This window comes from Myripristis murdjan, chromosome 4 (assembly GCF_902150065.1).
Source record: "Myripristis murdjan chromosome 4, fMyrMur1.1, whole genome shotgun sequence".
NCBI classification, from domain to species: domain Eukaryota; kingdom Metazoa; phylum Chordata; class Actinopteri; order Holocentriformes; family Holocentridae; genus Myripristis; species Myripristis murdjan.
The window spans coordinates 15,360,192-15,383,369 of record NC_043983.1 but is presented as its reverse complement, the minus strand read 5'-3'; the positions used below and the strand labels follow the sequence as shown (position 1 = coordinate 15,383,369).

The 23,178-nt window shown below is 40.4% G+C and overlaps 1 protein-coding gene and 1 pseudogene across 1 annotated transcript; both read left to right on the top strand.

The window, feature by feature from the left end:
* The first annotated feature begins 2,735 nt into the window (after positions 1–2,735).
* LOC115357752 (cytochrome P450 2J2-like) lies at positions 2,736–11,691 on the top strand (annotated as a pseudogene).
* A 2,782-nt stretch (positions 11,692–14,473) lies between these two features.
* LOC115357749 (cytochrome P450 2J2-like) lies at positions 14,474–21,993 on the top strand. The gene is made up of 9 exons (XM_030049399.1): positions 14,474–14,730; positions 15,833–15,995; positions 16,171–16,317; positions 17,256–17,416; positions 18,839–19,015; positions 19,187–19,325; positions 19,434–19,621; positions 20,687–20,828; positions 21,425–21,993. The coding sequence occupies exons 1-9, from the start codon at positions 14,530–14,532 to the stop codon at positions 21,598–21,600; spliced, it is 1,494 nt and encodes a 497-aa protein (XP_029905259.1). The 5' UTR covers positions 14,474–14,529; the 3' UTR covers positions 21,601–21,993.
* Positions 21,994–23,178: the final 1,185 nt, after the last annotated feature.

Sequence of the window (23,178 nt, the reverse complement as noted above, 5' to 3'; positions counted from 1 at the left end):
GACACTTACTGTTGCACTAGGCAAGCACATAGTACCTGGTGAGTGAAAATATCATGTGTGCAGACATTTGGATTTCACTCTTTAAATTCACGTAATGTGTACTGTAGCACTCTAACTCATTGCATTTTTCAGAGGTTTGGTATTTTCTTAGACCACAGTTCCTGTCCTGTTAGTTGTAGCTGAGGACCCAACCATGTCATCGAGAGTTTCACTTGTTTGTTTGCATTTTCTTTTTTTTATGTGTAATAAACATTTATTCGATTTTAGACAACCAACAACAAAACACACAGTGACAAAACAGACACACACAAGGAGGAGGAAAAACAATGGATAAAAACAAAAATGGTTAGAAGAATAAATAGAAATACATATGTTACAACAACAATTACAGATAAACCCTGGGATGATATAACTAATAACTGCTTTATCATCTGTGATGAAAAACAAAAAGGAGATAAATATACTGGAAAGACTACAACTGAGATTTCTTAAGTACATCCTAAAATTAAAATGACAACTTGCAATAAAATGGTCTTCGGGCGACTGTGAAGCTACCCAGTTTGTGTTGCTGTTAAAAAGAGAATTATTAGCTCAGTGTCAGCATGGGTTTTGTGGTTTGTCTTTATCTCTAACTCACATAAAAATGTAATAACATCAACTGGTTGAAACTCACTGTGGAACAGAGGCTGAAAGATCAGTCAGTGCAGAACTGGCAACGTGAGCTCACAAGTATGACATCGTGTGATAGGTATGTAGAATTTCAGCAAGAGCTTAAACTATACATGTATCCACTTTATGAAAACCTAAAGTACACACAGGTCACGGAGTGAACAGTGTGATTACTCACTCTGACGCTGTTTTCAAGAACCAAGAACCAGAACTGACAAAGAAGAACACTCACTCTAACACCGTTTTCCAGAAAGTCAAGTGCAGGAATAGCCAGTTAGGCTAGGCTACATCTTGTCACGCAAAAATGAGGAGTTTGATCAATAAAGAAGTGCTATCATCAAAAAAAGAAAAGAAACATAAGCCCACAATTATCAGTAAGATGCTGAAAGATAGTGACTGGACTTGAGAAGGGATCATACAGCAGCACCTGTCTCCACTGCTTGACAGAAAATACTGTTTAATGCTGTTAAATTACAGTTTGTTATTGTTAACAGAGCATTAAATGTTAATTTACATGTAAGCATGAATATTTAACAGTATTTTACAATAATTATAAAATACAGTAAGATACTGTTGCAATTTACAGCAATTCATTACAAATACTGTTTTATGCTGTTAAATTAGTTATCTACTGTTATTGTTAACTGACCAATTTACTGTTATTTTACATGTGAGGGATGACTATTTAACAGTATTTTTCAATTATTGTAAAATACAGTAGGATACTGTTGTAAATCCACCGTAAAAAAACAGTAATTTGTTACAGTGCAGAATCACAAATACAAATTTGTCTCAACACAATTCCAAGTTTCACTGGAGGATATAAGGAACTGGATAGAAACTGCAGAGGATCTGCAGCCTTTGTAATGAGTAGACTACATTTTATTTGAATGTAAGAATGTAAGCATAATGAAGAAGTATTATTTAAACCACCCATACAATCAGAAAAGCCAAGAATTATTTGGAAACTATAGGGGCCTGAAGACAGTCTTTCCTCAGTTTACGTAATGTAAGCCATGCCGTGTGCCATGATGTTGTTATATTGTATGTTCTGTTTGTACGCTATACAAAAAGAGGAAAAAAAGAGTCCAAGAAAAAAAAAAGCCTTTATCAAATTGGCTGATCCACGGCAAGATTAAAAGGCTTTACACAGCACACAGTCACATGCAGGTGAGACTGATAAAAGCTGAGTAGCTGAGTAACAACCACTGTATTCACTCCCTCTTTTACCAATTCTCCCCAAGACATATTTTCCCACACAGATCTTGGGTTTATTTCATATACTAACACATACCTGAAGTGGTTGAATATAGGACCAATGCCCTGCATACCTGAATTTTTGTTTCTGAGATAAGAAATGCACTGATTTAAATGGTACTGTCACATTAATTTCTAGTTGCACCCTTTCTGCCTTTTCTCCATCCAGCTTCCAATATTTAGCCAGTTTTGACAATGCAGTTCATATAGCTCAATTTTGGGGATGTCATAGTGTTTCTGGTTGTTACTTTATTCTCAGTAAAACTAAAAAAAATTAAAAAAAAAAAAAAAAAAAACTAACTAACTAACTAAACTAACTTAAAAAAAGGCAGAAATAGGCCACCATGAGAGGATGTAGATGGAGGGAGTGCCTCTGCAACACCTCAGTGATGTTTTGTTGCTGTTTCCTCAGCTCCCTCTCTCATGGACACAACAGCCCGCAAACGTTTTGTAAGATATCAGGATACAGGGCCAACCAGCAAGCTATACCTCAGACAGGACCTCTTGCAGCTCTTTCAGTTTTAAATGAGTTCACTCAAAATAATGTCGGAACTGGGCACAAAATTGGGCACAGTTGTATCTCTGAATATATCATCAGCTTTACAGTCGAGTTGCATTCATTGTAATAAAAGTTTGAACTTTGCACCTGCCTGATTGCAGGAGGTTTACATAAAGGCGCATGTGTACACACACACACACACACACACAGGTATCTTGAGCATTCATCAACAGCTCATAGGGACCACCACTCGCTTTACTACAGTCAGAGGAGTATAACATTTTTAAGGCTATATTTCACGTGTTTAAAAATGGAGACATTAACTGAAGTGTTGAGCCTTGGCTGGATCGACGGGAAAAGCGTTTTGGTGTTTGTGTGTGTTCTCCTGTTGATGGCTGACATCTGGAAGAACAGAGTCCCGAGAAACTTTCCCCCGGGGCCGTGGTCTCTGCCCGTCCTCGGCGATCTTCTCCGTGTCAACCCGGCCAAGATGCACCTGCAGTTCAGACAGGTAAGTTCATAGGCGGAGTTTGCGGGGGGGGCAGGGGGGGCATTGCCCCCCCCTAGCTAACTAATGTGTCACTACATTGAGTCAAAAATAGGTCCAATATATTTTTTTTCCTGTATACATATCTATAAACATTTAAGCAATGCAATAAAATAAGATTATTTTCAGAAATAAATATGAATTACATTATGTTTGGTATTGTAATAAATAAAATAATTTTAAAAAAATGTTTGCCCCCCCAGCGCAAATTTCAAACTCCGCCTATGGGTACGTTTACAGATATAAACACAGACAGGTTAGTCCTCTTGTGTGACTGGTTCAGTTAAATACGAGATATGTTATGTCAGAATAAAAGTCTTCATGGGAAGAAATTGCTGCCTTTTTTTTTTTTTTTTTTTACAGATGATTTTTTTTCTCCCATTGTGTTTTTGAGTGACCAAGTTGACAGCATCAATACATTTCATATACATTTCAGACGCATAACAGACGAGCGCAGGCAAGTCCAAATGTGCATGCGCAAAACGTTTCTCGGCTAATTATCTCCTTAATTCACTGTTTTGGTGTAAGAAGAGCTTTCATGGATTTTTGATGCTGTGGTCATGAAACTACTAAACACAGACTGTGGACAGTGTGTTATACATGAAGTTGGGGTATTCTGCACAGTGATGCTGTATGATCTTGACATGTGATATTTTTGAGTCTCATGCACAAACGTTGATATCCCTGGCATTATTAGTTATTATTATTGGTGCAGGAAATCACCTGATTTGATAAGGTGATAGATAGTGGCCAAAACAATCCACAATATACGCAAACATACAGTACAGGCCAAAAGTTTGGACACACCTTCTCATTCAATGCGTTTTCTTTATTTTCATGACTATTTACATTGTAGATTCTAACTGAAGGAATCAAAACTATGAATGAACACATGTGGAGTTATGTACTTAACAAAAAAAGGTGAAATAACTGAAAACATGTTTATATTCTAGTTTCTTCAAAATAGCCACCCTTTGCTCTGATTACTGCTTTGCACACTCTTGGCATTCTCTCCATGAGCTTCAAGAGGTAGTCACCTGAAATGGTTTCACTTCACAGGTGTGCCTTATCAGGGTTAATTAGTGGAATTCTTGCTTTATCAATGGGGTTGGGACCATCAGTTGTGTTGTGCAGAAGTCAGGTTACTACACAGCCGACAGCCCTATTGGACAACTGTTAAAATTCATATTATGGCAAGAACCAATCAGCTAACTAAAGAAAAACGAGTGGCCATCATTACTTTAAGAAATGAAGGTCAGTCAGTCCGGAAAAGTGCAAAAACTTTAAATGTGTCCCCAAGTGGAGTCGCAAAAACCATCAAGTGCTACAATGAAACTGGCACACATGAGGACCGACCCAGGAAAGGAAGACCAAGAGTCACCTCTGCTTCTGAGGACAAGTTCATCTGAGTCACCAGCCTCAGAAATGGCAAGTTAACAGCAGCTCAGATCAGAGACCAGATAAATGCCACACAGAGTTCTAGCAGCAGACCCATCTCTAGAACAACTGCTAAGAGGAGACTGCGCGAATCAGGCCTTCATGGTCAAATAGCTGCTAGGAAACCACTGCTAAGGAGAGGCAACAAGCAGAAGAGATTTGTTTGGGCCAAGAAACACAAGGAATGGACATTAGACCAGTGGAAATCTGTGCTTTGGTCTGATGAGTCCAAATTTGAGATCTTTGGTTCCAACCGCCGTGCCTTTGTGAGATGCAGAAAAGGTGAACGGATGGATTCCACATGCCTGGTTCCCACTGTGAAGCATGGAGGAGGAGGTGTGATGGTGTGGGGGTGTTTTGCTGGTGACACTGTTGGGGATTTATTCAAAACTGAAGGCACACTGAACCAGCATGGCTACCACAGCATCCTGCAGCAACATCCTGCAGCGACATGCCATCCCATCCGGTTTGCGTTTAGTTGGACCATCATTTATTTTTCAACAGGACAATGAGCCCAAACACACCTCCAGGCTGTGTAAGGGCTATTTGACCAATAAGGAGAGTGATGGAGTGCTGCGGCAGATGACCTGGCCTTCACAGTCACTGGACCTGAACCCAATCCAGATGGTTTGGGGTGAGCTGGACCGCAGAGTGAAGGCAAAGGGGCCAACAAGTGCTAAACACCTCTGGGAACTCCTTCAAGACTGTTGGAAAACCATTTCAGGTGACTACCTCTTGAAGCTCATCGAGAGAAAGCCAAGAGTGTGCAAAGCAGTAATCAGAGCAAAGGGTGGTTATTTTGAAGAAACTAGAATATAAAACATGTTTTCAGTTATTTCTCCTTTTTTTGTTAAGTACATAACTCCACATGTGTTCATTCATAGTTTTGATTCCTTCAGTTAGAATCTACAATGTAAATAGTCATGAAAATAAAGAAAACGCATTGAATGAGAAGGTGTGTCCAAACTTTTGGCCTGTACTGTATACTCGAGTAAAGTACAGATACCTGAAAAATCTACTGAAGGACAGTAACAAAGTGTTGGTACTGTGTTACTTCCCACCTCTGCATCACAGGATGGTGGGCTGTGCCTCAACCCAGAGCTCAAAGCACCCTGAGCAGTGCATACAGCCTTTTTATCCTTGCCTGCTAACACATAGCATTAACCCACTGCTAACCCACTCATTTACTGCATCTTCCCAGTGAGTTTTACAAAATGCATATTGGACCACAATACCAGACTGCTGTTTTTCTCTCAGTTTGGAGAGAAATATGGGAATATTTTCAGCCTTCGACTCTTTGGTGGAAGGGTTGTGATACTCACCGGGTACCAGACTGTGAAAGAGGCCTTGGTCCACAACGGGGAGGACTACACAGACCGCCCTGTCATCCCACTGTTTAAGGACACATTTGCAGATAAAGGTAATGTGTGTTGGATTTTGTTTGAAACACCTGCCAGTGTGCTATGGGCTGCTTAAGACTCACCACTGGGGTCTTGCTTTATATTCATATTCATTTGTATTCACTCTGTTGTTTTGTGCTCCCAACAGGCTTGGTGCCACCAAATGGCAACAAGTGGAAGCAGCAGAGGAGATTTGCGCTCCACACACTCAGGAACTTTGGTTTGGGCAAGAAGACCCTGGAACTGTCCATCCAGCAGGAGTGCCAATATCTGAATGAGGCCTTTGCTCAGCAAGGCATGGGCCAAGTTTTGATTACTTTTCTTTTTTCAAATTACAGCTTGGTAATGCTTCCTTGTCTCTTAACCAAATGCAGTGTGGTTGTGGTGGTTTAGTAGTGTGGCAGAAAACACTGTCTCAGATCATGTTCCAAGATTTCCCATGAGCACTCAGTTGTTAAGATGTGGACCCAGGGCTGGCCAAGACACATATGTTTAAATAATTTTCATGATCAACAAACTATTCTGTAGCTGGAGGATTACACTCCCATCAGGAAAAAAGATTTTTTTTTTTTTTTTTTTTTTACTACAAGAGGAGTTTATAGATATCCTTGCTTTGAGTTCAGTGGACCTGAATCAAGTCCAGGCAAAAGCACCCCACACTGTAACAGAGCAACCTGAACCTTTCACCTTTGTAAACAAGTTCTTTGGCTTGAGGACTTAATTTTGCATGTGATGAATCATTTGACAGTATAACCCCCACCCCCCTTTCATCAGACTGCAGCTTGCATTCTTGCAAAAGTGCATTTTATGTGTGATAAGGAGTTTGTACACTGAAACCCAAGTATAGTATCCCTCTCTATGAACTTCTCAAGAGATTCTGTTTGAAAAAACCTATTCACACCTTAAATTTATAGCAGCTGACTGATTACAAGTGGCTCCTCTGTTTTTCCTTGTATCCATCACCAATCTGCGAACACTAGGGCTTTGGACTGCACAGTCGCCCATGGTTGATATCTTACCCTGTGTTTTCCATGCCAACATCACCTGTGTCTCTGTTTACTGTAAAATGTTGTATTGAAACATCAACAAGTCGAGCAGACTCTGTAATCTTCTATAATCTGACTATTAGCATGATGATGTGATAACTGCTAAAATAATGTGATGAATCCACATCTGTATAAAAGCAAATACTTTCAATATACTTTGCATCCTTCATTTACATACATGCTTGCCTCAGTTTTGTAGTACTGTATATTTCTATCTGTTATAATCGTGCAAAATTAATTGTGTTTTATTTTTCCTTGCACATGACTGATCATGCATTTTACATTTTCACCATGTGTCTTATTGCCATTACCTCTTTATCTCTTTATCTCAGATAAGGCCTTCAATGCCCAGCTGCTGATAAACAATGCCGTATCCAACATCATCTGCTGCTTGGTGTTTGGGGATCGCTACGAGTACACTGACAAGCAGTACCAGATAATCCTTCAGGAGATGAATGAGTTAGTGTATTTAGAGGGAGGAACGTGGGCACAGGTGAGCCTCTCACATTACACAGAATAGTAGGCAGTATGAGCATTTTCAGTATACATTTAATGCAATTAAGTCTTTGTTTTCTCTTTGGACACCATGAGAGAAGAGCAAAAATATACAGACTGGTGACAAATTAAAGAAAAAACAAAAGTGTCTCAGTAAAGTATTGGGCCATACGTGCATATATGCATGTACTATCATAACGTCTGTGAGATCATAGCCCATTGTCCATTGAAAATAGTACATAACACACTCGGCTCGCAACAAAGCCTTAAAGACTGGTTGCTGAATCTTCAAAATGATAATGAAAAAAGAGAGACTAGGAGAGCACTCCCCAAGTACATACTTTTTCGGGCCAGACACCCTTCCTCAGCATGTGTTCAGGCAATAATACAAATAATGGACAGACATGAGGTTAATTAAAAGTGTCCCGAACGAGCACAACAAATAAGTAAATCCCAGCAGAGGGAGCCACAACTTGTGCAAGCTCAGGGTCTGAGGTACTAGCCCCCATGTACCATTATTATCGCCTGAACATGCTGAGGAAGAGCATCTGGCCCAAAATGTCCATTATGTGCCATTATCCATTGAGCCTGATAATAAGTCAATTACTGAGTGTATTCAGCTGTTTAATCTACCACCAGAAGCTCACACCAGAGTTCTTCACCACAAACCTGTAACACGTCTATATCTTAGGGCAGTGTTGAATCTGATCATTCTTTGTTAGCTGTCAAAATTGCTGCCAGGCAGTAAAAGTGGCAGACTAACTGTGTGGGTGTTGTGTAGATTTTTAACATGCTGCCCCTGGCTGATGAAGAGGCTTCCTGGACCTCACCAGAGGATCTTCACTCTGATGTATAAGATTCTTGACTTCATGAAAATCAAGATCAGAGAACACAGAGAAGACTTTGACCCCTCCTCGCCAAGAGACTACATCGACTGCTTCCTCGCAGAAATGGGAGAGGTGTGTGTGTGTGTGTGTGTGTGTGTGTATGCATGTGAATAAGGACATTTCTTTGCTTGTTCTGGGCTTACAGTTGCATTTGTTCTCTGTGCCTTTCCTAATGAAATGATTGTGGATGCTGATTCTGTTGGTTGCTTTCTTGTGTTGTCTGCAGGTGGAGGATCCGGATTCTGGATTTGATCTGGAAAATTTGTGTTATTGCATAACGGACCTGTTTGCTGCTGGAACTGAAACCACTGCCACCACTCTCCAATGGGGACTACTATTCATGATCTATTACCCTCATATACAAGGTTTGTGTGTTAATATGAGTGTGAGAGAATGAGTGTGGGATGGATGGCAGGTTGTGGGTTTCATGCATCATTCACACTGAAGTTGTTTCCTGTTCTTTATATGCACAGAGAAGGTCCAGGCTGAGATAGATACTGTAGTTGGTTCATCAAGGCAACCCTCCATGACTGACAGAGAAAACATGCCCTATACTGATGCAGTCATCCATGAGATCCAGAGGATGGGAAACATTTTACCTATCAATGTGCCCCGCAGGGCAAACAAGAATACCACACTTGGAGAATATACAATCCCCAAGGTACATGATGCGCATTTATTTTTGAATATTTGATATTTACTATGCCATCCCAGGCTGTAAAAATTCTACTCCACATCATGATGTCAGACTGTCATGGCTGACACATCACTTCAGTGTTGTGTGGAGGTCAAGGGACAGTGCCCAGGGAGTGGCAGGCGAGAGTGGTGGTCACCATTTTTAAAAAGGGGGAATGGAGAGTGTGCTCCAATTGTCAGGTTATCACACTGCTCAGCCGCCCTGGCAACGCTCACTCCAGGGTGCTGCAAAGGAGACTCCAGCCAATTGTCAAACCTTAGATCCAGGAGGAACAAGCCAGATTCTGTCCCGGGCTGTGGAACAGTGGACCAGCTCTTCACCTTCGCATGGATACTTGAGGGATCATGGGAGTTTGACAATCCAGTCTCCATGTGCTTTGTGGCTATGGAGAAGCTGGGGGGTGGAGGGTGACCCATTTTTGGTGGCCACAGGCTTGTCACCCTGCTTTTTGCGGTCCTGCTGGCCTCATCAAGCTATGACCTTCAGGATGCACTGGGGCAGTTTGAAGCCAGATGTGAAGCAGTCAGAATGAGGATCAGTACCTCTGAGTGTGAGGCCATGGTTTTCAGCCAGAAAAAAAGGTGGTTTGCCCTCTCCAAGTCGGGAGTGAGTTCAAGTATCTCAGGGTCTTGTTCACGAATGAGGGGAAAATGGAGCAGGAGATTGACAGGTGGGTCGGGGCAGCAGCAGCAGTTATGCAGTCGCTTATGCAGTCGCTGTGAAAAGGAGCTGAGCCAGAAGGCAAAGCTCTCAATTTTCCTGGTCAATCTTTGTTCCAACTCTCACCTATGGTTATCAACTCTGGGTAGTGACTGAAAGAATGAGGTCCTGGATACCAGAGTTGGAAATGAGTTTCCTTTGCAGGTGGCCTGAGGCCACACTTAGGGTTAAGGTGAGGAGCTCAGAGTAGAGCGACTTCTCCTCGGCATTAAAAGAGCCAGTTGGGGTGGTTTGGTCATCTAGTTAGGATGCCTCCTGGTCGCCTTCCGGTGGAGGTGTTCCAGGCATGACCAACTGGAGGATATCAGAGCCCAGGTAACGCTGGGGAGATGAAGTATTCCAGCTGGCCTGGGAACGTCCTGCAATCCCCCAGGAGATGAGATGAGATGAGATGAGATGAGATGAGATGAGATGAGATGAGATGAGATGAGATGAGCCTTTATTAGTCCCACCAGGAGGAGTTGGTGAATGTGGCCATGGAAAAGGCTCTCTGCGACCTGGTTCTGGATATGTGGCTGAAAATGAAGTTGAATATATATATATATATATATGTACATACTTCATGTTTCTGTAAGTCACATTTTAGAATTGCAATATAATCTTTCCTACCTTTTATCCAGCCACTGGTTTTCATTCACTCCACTACAATTAAAAAATGAATTTTCAGAGACTTCAAACTTTTTCACACCAGTATTCCATCACCATAATAAAGTCTTCCACATTAGTTTTCCAAAAAGCATCAGCACTGTTGTGTTTTGATTATTTGAATATGGGTGGGGTGAAATGGTCTCGCCACTGGGAAATAGTTGCCAAGGAAATATTTGCCTCACACAGCACAAATCACAGTTCTGTGGTTTGTGAATGCTGACAACTTTGTTAGCCACAGAAGCAGAACATTATGAGGTGGATGTTTCAACCAAAAATTCATATTTGAAAATCAAGGGATTTTGATTAGGTGCTGTGAAATGTTTAGGACACCCACATGATTTGCAAAGTGGCTTATTGCTACGTGAAATGTGGGCACATTGTAGTAAATGGGTCAACATTCAAATTCACTGGTATGGTCCTTGGTATGGTCTTACACATGTGTGAGTGCACATGGGTGTGTTTACCTTGATCAGCACATAGCTCCTCTTTACTAGCAATTTTCTCTCCAGGTCTGACTTGACACTGGCACCTGATCCTAGCCCTGCACTACATTTATTACAGCGGGGCATAGTCTCTGCTCATTTTAATTATTTTAATTTGTAAAGCACTTAACAAAAGATCAGTTTGATTTGTTGTCTTAAGGGCACCATGGTCCTGGCAGTGCTGGACTCAGTTCTGCATGATGAGTCCTATGTGGGAGACTCCACACACCTTCAATCCTCAACACTCTCCTGGACAAGGATGGCAAGTTCAGGAGAAGAGAGGCCTTCATGCCTTTTTCAGCTGGTCAGTAATTACACCTTCCCAAGGTCAAATACATGCTGTTGTGACAAGAGGTTAAAAGGGCAATCACTGTGTGATTAACATTGTTGCTCATTTGTTACATTTATATCCATTTATTGTTAATTGTATCAGGTTCATGTGGAAGCACAGAAAACTGCCTGTGTCTTCTGATTTGGTTGGTAAAGGTAAACCATCACTGTAAATGAGAAGCTGCCAGTCGCATTTAGTAAGGTTGCCATCAGAAAGCTAAAATTAGGATGTCAACTTACATTTTCATGTTAACACTCACATCTGAGAAGTGAGACAGGAGGCTGTGTCTTCCTCCCACTTCCTTGGTTCTCTGATTTCCAACAAAATCTGTGAATAAAACTGAGTTAGTGTATTGTGTCTTCCCAGGTAAGCGAGTGTGTCTGGGGGAACCACTGGCCAGGATGGAGTTATTCCTCTTCTTCACCTCCCTCCTTCAGAGGTTCTCGTTCTCTGCACCTAAAGGAGAGGAGCCCACTTTGGAGTACAAGTTGGGGATAACTCGCCTTCCTAAACCTTACCGCCTCTGTGCTGTACCAAGATAAACCCCACACACTACGCCATAATGATACATACCATGTTGTGTTTTCTGCTGCACTTACTGTATGTTAAACTTTGAATAGAGCTACTGCAATATGTGTCTACATAATATTGCTGCAATCTATGGCACTGTTTTTTTTTTTTTTTAAATATATATATATATATTGTCCTGCAGTATAAGTAAAACATAATTCAGAAAAATGCTAATTGCTAAATGGCCTATGTGTCTAGTAAAACGACACATTATATTATTCAACTAATATTTGTAACCCTTGAAACAAGGTTTATATCAACCTTTTGTGAGAATTACCACTGGGAACTGAGTTTCTAATACACTTCACATACAGCTTGACTTGTGTAAATAAATGATGCTGAGATTCAGTGTGTTCTGCTTGTTTGAACCAGGGTGTTCCTGCTTTATTTTGTGGTTTAAATTTTCTGAGGTGGATTAATACAATGTAGGCAAATTGTCAGTGTAAGTTATTTAGGCATGATCTCTGCAATGAGGTACACTGTACCTCATCAATTTCAAGTTGTGATAGTAGCTTCCATTTGTAGATACTGGAACAGTGAGCTAGCAGTTGTTACTTGGTGAGGCAGAAATTTTAATCTCTTTGCCTTGTTCGTTTAAATGCTTCACAAAGGAAGGTGCTTTCCAGTTCAATATGCGTCTCCAGAGACTTCTTGCCTTCTCCAAAGTAGTGCAAGTGGGTGTTGTTCTCTCCAATCAAAATAAATGTGGTCTATCTTGAAACCCAAGTTAAAGACCATCCTTTCACTGCCTCTCCTCAAGCTGAACACTGGGCCAAACTCCTCAGCAATCTGGAGAAGGCCACCATGTCAAATAGAACAGATAACAAAACAGGATATGTTTGTCAATTAAAGCATTTTGTAACCTGTTAATATATGCACAATAAATGGCATTGAAATAAATTCTATTTTTGTAAATTATAGCACTTATGAAACAGATTTAAATGTGAAAAATTTTTATTGTTGGTTTGGGGGGAAAAATTATTCATTGATGCCCATCACATCAGTCACCAGCAGCACCACAAAGCTGAGCACAAGCCATCCTGTAAGCTCCAGTCACTCTGATGTCTGCACAAAATCATGACATCAGTCTGGTCATTGAATAATGATCATGCAGACTATTATCCTGTTTGTTGATCTTGCACTGTGAGAGGAGTGGAGGGGAGGAAAGGCGTGGCTTCCTAAGCAGATGTTATGTAACTGGTGGCCTCACAGAATGTGTGGGGGAAAGTTGAAAACAAACTTGGCGCTTGAACTCTTGGTCAGGCTGTTTGCTATTTGTGCGTGAGTGTGTGTGTGCTGCTGTGTTGTGTTAGGGAACTCTTCCAGAAAGACTTGAATACACTGATTTACCTATAGTGCCACAAAACCAGTTTAAGTAAACCTTAAATATACATGTATTTACAGTTTTTTACTGATTACTTAGGCACTTTCAAACTATTGGCTATTTTTGCAAAACTCATCACACTAATCATAAAACCTCACACCAAAGCAGCAAAACAGTAGTAAACATCTCCATTTTTCACTTATTTTCATGTTGTTATTATTATTATTTTTTACTTCCTCTCCTCTCCTTTCCTCACTACTATTTGGTTCTAGCTTTACTAATCATTTGATTGACAGAGTTCATCTACTCACTCCCTGCATTCATTCTCACCCATTCTTTTTTACCTTTTGCATGGGGCAGCAGTTCTGGTAAGGGGAATTCCCCGCTCTTTATTTTGCTGTTAGTTTATCTTAGACCTTTATTCAACTGAAAACTTTATTTATCCTTTTGTGATAGTAATGTGAGACTAATTCATTAAGTTTTAATGTTGTTTGTGTTCTTTTTCAGATCCCAGCCCATGTGTTTTTTCTCTGTTAATTCTGTGAAGTGATTTTTTGAAAAGAAAAGAAAAATGAAACTGTTAAGAGGACTGCAGTTTCTTGGATTACTGTCCTGCATTCTGACAGATGCATCATGATGATTAATTCTCTGACCTGAACCTCCTAAACCACAAAAATGTATATCTCTTGCAAAACCAGACAATTCTTGCAAAGTTCTTCAAACTCTTGGTGTTTTAGCATCAATACATGACACACACAGCATCATTTGAATAAGCCCAAGAAGCAGCAGCTGCACTGATTGTAGTAATGAACACTTGTTTTTCTCTCTCTGTATGCAGGGCAGCAGTTTGCAATAAAGTTTTGTCATACATGTAGCAAACACACACACACACACACACACACACACACACACACACACACACACACACACACACACACACACACACACACAGGAGTAGTAACATGGAAGGGCGCAAGGCAGTGATTTCGCCTAGGGCGGCAACATAGGCAGAACCGCCACTGCTGTCAGTACAAATAAGGGGGTGTTTTTTCCCCAACATTTTATGACTATCTCTCCCCCAAAACAACAAAATCACAGAAAAAAACACTTGTGCTGGGAAAAAAGACCAAAAAAGGAAAATTGCGCCATTGCACCATCTTTTTTAGTCTGGCCGTAAGATTCATCGTACATCTTCACCAGCTCGAGTCCACACCCCTCTTCCTCTCTGTCCAGCTCTGACCTCCATTGTTTACCTGTGGCTCAAACTTTTATTCATTTTGGCACACCTGGGAAATGCATTGGCTACAGTTATTATTTTCAGAAATTGTGCTTGAAGAATCGCTGTTAGTGTTTCAACATTCAGGAGAAAACTGTAAAAAGCGTATACGCAATAATATGATTCACTAAATAAAGGCGCGCGCGCATGGACACGCACACGTATAAATAAAAAATGCGCGTTCGTAGTTGAATCACTCGTCGACCTGGGAACAGTGCAGTTGAGGCGTCCCTCTTCCTGAGAAATGGAGACATTAACTGAAGTATTGAACCTTGGGTGGATCGACGGGAGAAGCGTTTTGGTATTTGTGTGCGTTTTCTTGTTGTTTGCTGACATCTGGAAGAACAGAGTCCCGAGAAACTTTCCTCCTGGCCCGTGGTCTCTGCCCGTCCTCGGCGACCTTCTCCTTGTCAACCCGGCCAAGATCCACCTGCAGTTGTCAGAGGTAGGCGAAGAGCCTCTGGTTCTTACCAAGTCAGGGTATTTCCAGGTGCTTCCCCCTGGTCTGTTAAAGTAACCTTACCTACTGTAGCGCTCACTGATGTCGGCAGAAGAAGCTGTTCATGCTGGGTCAGGATACTGCAACCTGGAAACAGCTATTGCCACCAACTGAGGGAGCTTATAAAATTACCATCGCAGCTGGTTAGTTTTACCTGACATCATAATGGTTTTTTTTTTTTTTTTTTTTTTTTTTTTTTTAATGCAATAGGAAACGGGAGAAGCTGAGACTGAAATTCATTTTGTCACAAGCTATCCAAAATGATGAAACGATGAATGAAGATTTCTTCATCAATTCAACCAGAAAATCCTAGACTTTGTTACTCTCCCAATAGACAGACTAATTCAACTCTCCAGGGAAAATGTTACTGCAGGGCACAAAGCAAGATATGATTCAGTGTAGGATACTTAATTAACTAATTTATTTCTTCTTTTGCACAGAGTATTACCTCACTTTATATTCTACACTGCATGTAACTACATATTGAATGAACCACTATAATTCTTATGATTGCTGTCACATATCTTTCTTTATACACAGAGGGAGAGAGAGAGAGAGTAGGCTATATATAAACATATATATGTGAAACAAAAAACTATATATGTGGATATATTTAGTTTGTTAGTTTGTTTTGTTTTTGTTTTTGTTTTTGCAGCATGTTTGATTCAAAACGCCATGTCAATAAAGCCTATTGAATTGAAGCAAGCAGGATCTCACGGGTGAGCCAGCAAGTTACAACCTTAGGGCGTTGATACCACAGTGACATCTTGTGGCCAAAATCAAATGTTTCGTACCCTAGATTAAATCACCAGTGAAAGTATCATCCATCACGTATCAACAACAACAACAACATTAATGTTTGTTTTGTCACGATGAAACTGACAATAATCAGTTACACAAATATTGCTGCCAGTTGACCTGTTAGAAACTGCTATACTCAATGTCGATTCTTTCTTTACAATATCGAAATATTTTCAATATATTGCCCAGCCCTACTTCCCAGTGGATTTTGTACATATCGCTCTAGACCTTCCTGTTTCTCTCTCAGTTTGCAAAGAAGTACGGAAACATTTTCAGCCTACGACTCTTTGGTGAAAGGGTTGTGATACTCACCGGGTACCAGACTGTGAAAGAGGCCTTGGTCCACAACGGGGAGGACTACACAGGCCGTCCTGTCATCCCACTGTTTAAGGACACATTTGCAAATAAAGGTAGCGTGTGCTGCATTTTGTTTGAAACACCTGCCAGTGTGCTATGGGCTGCTTAAGATTCATTGTGTGGGTCTGGTTTTATATTCATATTTTTTGTGCAGTGAAAAAAATAATGATAAATGTGCCTCCAGTTGGATCCAGCTGCTCTTTTTCTGTTGTTTTGTGCTCCCAACAGGCCTGGTGGCATCAAATGGAAACAAGTGGAAGCAGCAGAGGAGATTTGCGCTCCACACACTCAGGAACTTTGGTTTGGGCAAGAAGACCCTGGAACTGTCCATCCAGCAGGAGAGCCAATATCTGAATGAAGCCTTTGCTCAGCAAGGCATGGGCCAAGTTTTGATTACTTTTCTTTTTTCAAGTATCAACTCATGAATGCTTCTTTGTCTCCTAACCAAATACAGGGTGATATTCTAGTAGTCTTATCACGGCACATTGTCCAGTTATAGTGTTTATTACTTGGATGTTTGATGAACTCAAACATCCATCTGTAGATAGACCTCTCAAAGTAGCTACACCTATGGGGGGTGCTGTAGTAACCCAAAACCTTAGCCATCAACAGCTATTGCATGCATAGCTCAGACGGTGTAAAATACATGCTCCGTTACAATTTCAAAATGTTCTGAATGGCATATACCAAGTAACCACATAAGCTCATTCTGATGTGCAGTTTGTGTCTTAAAATATTACAAAATCTTCTCATTATGCATATTTTTTGAGTCAAACTGCAGGAAAGGCAGTGAGCAGCAGCGTTAGTTCAGTGGTTTAGTAGGCTGTATATGAACCCCATGGTCCATGCTAGATGGACTGCATTTGGTTATAGTTTAAAACTCATCATATCCCATTTTCAAAATGCTTAAGATATGATATCCTCTTTTTGTCAGTCGATATCTTTCCCTCTGTTTTCTATTCCAACATCACCTGAGTCTCAAAGTCCCTGAAATCTCCTTTTTGACCCAACCATGTCAAAATAATGGACAACTGGGTCTGCCCAGCATTTTTACTCAACTCTGAGCATGATGGGTTGATAGCTGCAAAAATAATGTAATGAATCCACATCTGTGTAGAAGCAAATACTTTCAATATACTTTATATCCTCCATTTACCCACATGCTTGCTTCAGTTTGGTAGCACTGTGCATTTGTTCTATCTGGTATAATCATACACATTTAATTTTCAGTTTTACCATTCCATGCACATGGATAATCATTTATTTTACATTTTGACCATGTGTATTAGCGGCATTATCTCTTCATTTTTCAGGTAAACCCTTCAATGCCCAGCTGCTGATACACAATGCTGTATCCAACATCATTTGCTGCCTGGTGTTTGGGGATCGCTACGAGTACAGTGACAAGCAGTATCAGACGATCCTTCAGGAGATGAATGAGTTAGTGTATTTAGAGGGAGGAGTATGGGCACAGGTGAGCCTCTCACATTACACAGAATAGTAGGCAGCATTTGTAATGTAAATTTATGACACTGAAGTCTTTATTTTTCGGTCATCACGAGAGACGAGCAAACATGTACAGACAGGTGACAAGTTAAAGGAAAAAAACAAAGTGTCTTCGGTGTTGAGCCACCACAAGCTGCTAGAACAGTTTCAGTTCACCTTGGCATAGATTCTGGGTTATGTTTACCCACCAACTCCACCCACTGATTTGATCTTTCATCACTCTTATACAGTTGACAACAGTAACAGAAAATTTGTAAGTAGAAACTGTGTCAAGACAAGTCTGCAGATAATTCATTCCTTGCCTGTTGAAAGAAGGGGAATATCAACATGGCCAAGTTGTTGATGTCTGTTACATATGTCATGGGGATGACAATACCCCCATTCACAGGGCACAAAGGCTCACTGAACGGTTTGATGAGGGTGAAACCAATGTAAACCACAACCCATGGCCTTCATAGTCACCACATCTGAACCTAACTGAACACCTATAGGAGATTTTGGACCGTATGAGCCAGTGTTCTCCACCATCATAAAAACATCAAATGACAGAGGTGCAGGTACAGTCTATGCCAAGGTCCACTGAAGCTGTTCTGGCAGCTTGTGGCGGCCCAACACCTTACTAAGACATTTTAGTTTGGTTTTTGAGTTTTTAGTTTGTCACCCTTTTGTATCTAAAACCATGTTAACACTTGGATTAAATATGCATTTGAATATGCATTTGATGATCAAAACACAAGAGGACAGGCAACGCTGTTCATGCCTGTATTTACAATGGACCTTGAAAGTGTCTTAGCTTACCACGTGTTTGGATTTCTTTACTGCCTTCATAACTTCATCCACTATGTCCTTGTCTGGGACGCATCAGAGCACATTAGCATTTACACAACGATATGTGGTCAAATGTGTCTCCGATCACATTGGCAAGTGGTTTGAGTGATTGTATCATAATTGGTCTTTGCGGTTGTTTTTCACTTGTGTTTAGTGCTCTCGACTTTTGGAAGATCTGATCACCCAAAACACATTTTAAAACCAAGTTCAAACAGAGTTGGTGTGTCTCTTTTACAGATTACAAATACTGCTTAAACACTTTCATAAACCGTAAAATAAATAAATAAATAAACAATTGAGTGTCGTCAACTGTTCAATCTGCCACCAGATATTCATGCCACAAAGTCACAAACCCGTAACACGTCTATGTCTTAGGGCAGTGTTGAGCATGATCATACTCTGTTAGCTGTACCCTAAAAGAAGTGATAAGACAGATGAGTGGACAACAGCTGCATGATAACACATCTGTGACAGCCTGATATTGTTCAGAGTATGTGGTCATGATGCCAAAATTACTGCCAGGTGGTAAAAGTGGCAGACTAACCATGTGGGTGTTGTGTAGATTTTTAACATGCTGCCCTGGCTGATGAAGAGGCTTCCTGGACCTCACCAGAGGATCTTCGCTCTGACATATAAGATTCTTGACTTCATGAAAATCAAGGTCAGAGAACACAGAGAAGACTTTGACCCCTCCTCGCCAAGAGACTACATCGACTGCTTCCTCGCAGAAATGGGAGAGGTGTGTGTGTGTGTATATACATGTGAATAAGGACATGTCTTTTCTTGTTCTGGGAGTATGGTTGTACTTGTTCTTGTACTTGAACTTGTTCTCTGTGCTTTTCCTAATGAAATGATTGTGAATGCTGACAAGCCACTGATTCTGTTGGTTGCTTTGTTGTTTCGTCTGCAGGTGGAGGATCCAGATTCTGGCTTTGATCTGGAAAATTTGTGCCTTTGTACACTGGACCTGTTTGCTGCTGGAACTGAAACCACTGCCACCACTCTCCACTGGGGACTGCTATACATGATCTACTACCCTCATATACAAGGTTTGTGTGTGAATATGAATGAGACAGAGTGAGTGTGGGTTGGGTGGCAGGTTGTGGGTTTCATGCATCATCCACACTGAAGTTGTTTCCTGTTCTTTCTATGCACAGAGAAGGTCCAGGCTGAGATAGATGCTGTAGTTGGTTCATCCAAGCAACCCTCCATGACTGACAGAGAAAACATGCCCTATACTGATGCAGTCATCCATGAGATCCAGAGGATGGGAAACATTTTACCTCTCAATGTGCCCCGCACAGCAAACAAGGATACCACACTTGGAGAATACACAATCCCCAAGGTACATGATGCACGTGAGAAAGAATTTAAGTCAGCAACAAGGATCGGTGGGTAGGTGGCATGGATAGGGCACTGGAGATTTAGTTCTGGTTCTCGCTTATTGTTAATTCAGCACCAAATGGCAACTAAGGAAATTAGACAACAGTCTTTAAAAAAAAGTTCCTTTATGTTGTTGACTCCAAGAGCCCTCAGCACAGTGACCACGACCGAGACCAGAGTGATTCAAGACAGATTCAAGACCAAGACCAGACAAGTATGAGCCCCATTCAAGACAATGACTGCAATCATAGTGATCAACACTTTTCATTATTTTTATTATTTTGCAAAATTGCAAAATAATATTTTATTTTAGAATATTAGCCAAAAAATAAAGTATTTACAAATTTTAGTAAAATACAAATTGGTGTATGTACTCTGATGAAAGGCATTAATTTTATGTGAAACATTATGGTACCATTTTGCTGACCTTAGGAAAGGCTCAATACCAGAATGGCTAGAATGAAACAAAAGTAAGCAAATATCTTACTGCTGCTTCAGTGTCTCAAATATCGACTAACTTTTCTGTGATGTGTGCCCATGGTATCAGGGCAATGTGACTCCTAAAGAGATAGTTCACCCATTTTGAAAAATGTGATATTACCTACTTCACCCACCCACCCCCACCCCACAGTATTGATGCTCTCTTCCTCTCATCTTTACTAAGTACTGGGTACTGGCTGGATGCTCCTGAATGTTCACTGTTGTTTACTGCTGCTATCACAGTGGATTTCCCTCCGTCCAACAAACTTAAAAATAACCACCTTATTCCACTCAAAGGTTTAACATTCTTTGTGTCATTTTCCAAAACTAAAATACACATGTGTGAGTGCACATGGGTGTGTTTACCTTGATCAGCACATAGCTCCTCTTTACTAGCAATTTTCTCTCCAGGTCTGACTTGACACTGGCACCTGATCCCAGCCCTGCACTACATTTATTTATTACAGCGGGGCTAGTCTCTGCTCATTTTAATTATTTTAATTTGTAAAGCACTTAACAAAAGATCAATTTGATTTGTTGTCTTAAGGGCACCATGATCCTGTCAGTGCTGCACTCAGTTCTGCATGATGAGTCTATGTGGGAGACTCCACACACCTTCAATCCTCAACACTTCCTGGACAAGGATGGCAAGTTCAGGAGAAGAGAGGCCTTCATGCCTTTTTCAGCCGGTCAGTAATTACAACCTTCCTAAGGTCAAATACATGCTGTTGTGACCAAGAGGTTAAAGGATAATTCTGATATTTCTTAATTTGGGTGCTATTTTTCCATCTTTTAGGGTCCAAACGACTGATAGGAACAACATTTTTTGAAATTGGTCCATAATTCAGCTTCAGCTGTTCATTTTTACACGGTTCCCACCCTCCCTATTTTATATTTTTCCTATTTTTTGCCACTGCTTTTCAGATGTTAAAGGTAAACCATCACTGAGAATGTGAAGCTGCCAGTCAAATTTAGTAAAGTTGCATCAGAAAGCTAAAATTAGACTTTTTTTTTTTTTTTTTTTGGCATTTTTGCTTTATTGCACAGTGACAGTAGAGACAGAGATGAAAGACAGGGAAGTGAGAGGGGGGAAGACATGCAGGACAGGGCAGCAGTAGGAATCAAGCTGCTCTGGTAATAGTATGTGATAGGGGCGGCCTAAAGTTTGCTCACATTTGAGAAGTGAGACAAGACAGGAGGCTGTGTCTTCCTCCCACTTCCTTGGTTCTCTGATTTCCAACAAAATCTGTGAATAAAACTGAGCTAGTGTATTGTGTCTTCCCAGGGAAGCGAGTGTGTCTGGGGGAACCACTGGCCAGGATGGAGTTATTCCTCTTCTTCACCTCCCTCCTTCAGAGGTTCTCATTCTCTGCACCTAAAGGAGAGGAGCCCACTTTGGAGGACAAGTCGGGAGCCACTCGCTGTCCCAAACCTTACCGCCTCTGTGCCGTACCAAGATAAACCCCTCACTTTCTGATCCTGCTCTGTGCCATAATGATAAATACCACGTTTAGAAAAAAAAAAAACCTGAAGAAGAGCATAAATAGAGGATATATAATATAAATTTAGAGGAAGAGCATTAAATTTCAAAATTTGATATTTTGCCTTCATATCCTAATGCCTCTGTGTTTAGTCAGGATTAATCATCATTTCCAATATTCTGCCAGCAATGCTCAATATTCAACACAAGAATTTCTACAGCATGTTCCTGTTTAATCAAACAGAGAAATTGTTTTCTGCTGCACTTACTGTATGTCATACTATTGCTCCTGTATACCACAATGCTGTTTTAGATTGTCCTACAGTATAAGCAAAATATAATTCAGATCACATCAGTCTTTTGAAAGAATTACCACTGTGAAGAGTTCCTAATACACTTCATGTTGTCAGACTGTCTCAAACACAAAATAAAGCTTGTCTTGAGTAAAAAAAAAATAAAAATAAAAAAAAATATCCATAGATTCAGTATGTTGTGCTCATTTAAACCAGAACTCTGTCAAGATTGTTGCTGTTCAGCACTTACTCACTAAACTGGCAGAGTACTGTATATAATCTGCTTTGTAGCATCCCCGGTTGATTGATGGTCTGAATGAAACTCTCCAACTGATGGTTCATAGTGTTTTCTTTTATTTTGATGCAACAAATACTGTAGCTTGATGAATTCCTTACGCACTTGAACACACCGTAAGAGCTACAAAAGATAATAAAATAAGGGCTGTTACTATTTTTGCCATAGATTCACAAAATTATAAAATAAAATGAAATAAAATACGTTTATAATCTATGACAATGAAATACGACTGTTTATGAATTTTTAACCCTTTTTAACCTTTTGACAACCTCTTAATAGAGTGTAATAGATAAAGATTTTTAACTTGAATAAACTACTTATGCAGTAACTTTTATGTCACACATACATTTTAAACATTGGAAATAATTATTATAGTAAACAAACATATACTGCTGCATTTATCTATGCAAGCACGGAAAACTATAGAGAAGATAGCTGCTCTCTTTTAAGCTAGCAAAAATTGCCGTTCACTGGGCTAATATAAGTTAGCTGCAATACTTGCCAAAACGAACTAACATAAAACTCTTTAAAACTACAAAAAAGCCCCACAATATAAATCGACATTACACACAAGTTGAAGTGTAGTCATGACAAACCTTGTGCCCGTATCAACCAGGTACTAAATGAATAAAACAGCGGCATTTGGTGTACAGACATTTTTCCGTTTTTCCGTGCAGTCAATCTTTTTTGTCAACTCACACCGTATTCCCTTATTTCCGGCGGAAGTCTCTTCAAAATAAGAGCGCTAACCTTGAAATCCAGCATGACGTAATAAACAATAAACTAACTTTAAGAAAATAATTATCAGGTAAGTACACAAGAAAAGAACAATGGTGGGAAGATGCTGGGCTATATTAAAGGTCATTTACATGCTTACCTTGTTTGTTTTTAAATGCTTCAGACAGGAAGGTGCTTTTCAGTTCAATATGTTTCTCCAGAGACTTCTTGCCTCCTCCAAAGTAGTGCAG

What these genes read in the sequence shown, in the direction of transcription:
- LOC115357749 (XM_030049399.1), top strand. Translation starts at nt 14,530, where the DNA reads ATGGAGACATTAACTGAAGTATTGAACCTTGGGTGGATCGACGGGAGA. An exon ending in TCCACCTGCAGTTGTCAGAG is followed by an intron (nt 14,731 to 15,832) that starts GTAGGCGAAGAG and finishes TTTCTCTCTCAG; the next exon opens with TTTGCAAAGAAGTACGGAAA. An exon ending in AGGGAGGAGTATGGGCACAG is followed by an intron (nt 17,417 to 18,838) that starts GTGAGCCTCTCA and finishes GGTGTTGTGTAG; the next exon opens with ATTTTTAACATGCTGCCCTG.